The 2415-nt window shown below is 46.3% G+C and overlaps 1 protein-coding gene across 1 annotated transcript; it reads left to right on the plus strand.

The window, feature by feature from the left end:
• Positions 1 to 107: 107 nt before the first annotated feature.
• LOC104413662 (metalloprotease TIKI2-like) lies at positions 108 to 668 on the plus strand (the record flags this gene model as incomplete). The annotated part of the gene is made up of 1 exon (XM_010024725.1): positions 108 to 668. A coding segment is annotated over one exon (561 nt), but the record flags the coding sequence as incomplete, so codon positions are not given.
• Positions 669 to 2415: the final 1747 nt, after the last annotated feature.

Genomic DNA, 2415 nt, shown 5'->3' on the forward strand with positions numbered 1-2415 from the left:
GGGAGATGGTGGGGGGAGAGGGATCCCTGCGCCTCTGTCTTGCGGGTAACCCCAAGGGCTGCGTGACCACCGTGGGCCACTGACCAGCCCCACTGTCCTCCCCACAGCAAGGAGAGCTCAACTCCTTCCTCTGGACCATCCGCCGCAACCCCCCCGCCTATCTCTTCGGCACCATCCACGTGCCCTACACGCGAGTGTGGGACTTCATCCCTGACAACTCCAAGGCCGCTTTCCATGCCAGCTCCAGCGTCTACTTTGAGCTGGACCTCACCGACCCCTACACCATCTCTGGGCTGGCCAGCTGCCAGATGCTGCCCCATGGGGAGAACCTGCAGGATGTGCTGCCCCGGGAGCTGTACCGCCGCCTCAAACGCCACCTGGACTACATCAAGCTGATGCTGCCCCACTGGATGACCCCAGACCAGCGGGGCAAAGGGCTCTATGCTGACTACCTCTTCAACGCCATTGCGGGCAACTGGGAGCGCAAGAGGCCTGTCTGGGTGATGCTCATGGTGAACTCCTTGACGGAGACAGACATCCGCTCCCGAGGGGTGCCGGTGCTCGATCTTTACCTTGCCCAGGAGGCAGAGAGGATGAAGAAGACGACGGGAGCAGTGGAGAGGGTGGAGGAGCAGTGTCACCCGCTGAACGGGCTCAACTTCTCCCAGGTAAGGAGGCTTCTGGGCCTCATGGCTTATCCCAGGAGTTGGGGGGCGTTCCCCTTGTGTTTCAGTTGATTTATGGGGGTGAACCCCAAGGCTGTTGCAGTGGGGTGGATCGCTCGTGGGCCTCAGCAGCCTTTGCATCGGGCTGCCCATTCCCTGTTGCGCTGATCCACGCTGCCTGCAAAAACCCCTGTGATGTGTGTGCCAGTGATGAGTGTTCATTTGTATTATTTATTTGGGAAGCAAATGGCCAGGGTATGAGGGAAACTCCCATGCAGCCCGTCCTGTCCTGGAGCTGGGCAGAAAGTGCTTTTTCTTGTTTGTTTGTTTTTAAGTAAAGCAGCTCTGGGGTACTTGTCAGGAAGAGGATGAAGCATGAACAATGAAAAAAGAAATCTCAACATTGTTCAAACAGATTTAAGTATGTGCAAACTGTCGGTTGTCTCTTTAGTAGTCACCTCAGGTCAAAACAAACTGACTCACGTTGCCCTCATGTCCTGGGATAAATTAAAATGTGCAGTCTGCATGGGTTTTCTTTTTCATTTTAGAACAGGTAAAGTTCAGCAGAAAGGAAAGGATGTAGATTAGGAAACTAAAGTTATTGGTGTAACTGGACTCCAGAATTCTTTCAGCGGATTTAGGTTTAAACAACCAAATACTAAGCCATGCGATCTATTTCATTTCAGTGGATTAATCAGGAACACAGTCACAGCTATTGACTTTGCTTTGTGAAACTGTTTATATGAAATCAGATTTACTAGAAATTCAGGAAATGAATGTGTGTGGAAGAAAACAAATAATCCAGGGAAATTTAAGATGGTGTCAGTTACTGCTATGATATTTCGTTTTTAACCTGCTTTTCGTCATTAGTTTTGGATCAGCCTATTTCCGGCTGTATCTTACTGCTCCAGTTTGAGCACAAAAATTCTTGGTGATGTGGGAATAAGGATTAAAGGGCAGATCTTTAGTGTGATTAAAACGTCCTTGGAGTGCCTTCACCCCCTTCTCCCCTGAAGTCTAATGGGAATTGTTTTAAGGGGAAAAAAGTCTGGCTTTCACTAACGTTTGGTTCATCCGATATTTCAACTAGAAGCCTAACTCTGCATACAGGCTTCAGAGGAGAAGATTGGTTGCATATGCTTTTGGAGGGATTTTCTTGTTTATCAACAAAAATAATTAAAAGAAAGCCCCTCAGGACCTTTGCATTAATTAACACACAAGCAAAACAAGGAATTCGTTTTCCTCTGTTCTGTTTGAAAGGTTTAAGTGCCTATCTTCTCTGTTGAGCCCCTTCTTTAAGGTGAGGTAAAAACAATTAACCATCCCAGACATCCAATAGCATTTGGTTGTATTAGGTCAAAAATGGCAGTTAGAAGCAAGCACATGAAAGCACTTGGTTAAAAATGTACCACTTGGAAGCCTTTTAAATGTGAATCATATTACATTTTTTTCTTTTGAGAGGGGGAGAGAGAGTGTGAGTGACAGAGAAAAGGGACACAGAACAAAAGTCACTGCTGCTCTTGCCATAATTCTGGTTTTCTCTCATTCTCCAACTTCTAAACAAAGTTTTCCCGATAGTTTTGCTCCAATAATAAGCTGAAGAAGAACAGCAAAGGTATTACTGCTACTGGCAAGTAAAGAACAATCATTTATACAGAACATTTGTGCTGATTAAAAAAAAAAAACAACACTACATTTTAATTATTTCAGAGAATTGACATTGCTGCTAAAATGGATGAGTGTTCAGGAA

Source organism: Nestor notabilis, unplaced genomic scaffold (genome assembly GCF_000696875.1).
Source record: "Nestor notabilis isolate BGI_N333 unplaced genomic scaffold, ASM69687v1 scaffold2122, whole genome shotgun sequence".
NCBI lineage: Eukaryota > Metazoa > Chordata > Aves > Psittaciformes > Psittacidae > Nestor > Nestor notabilis.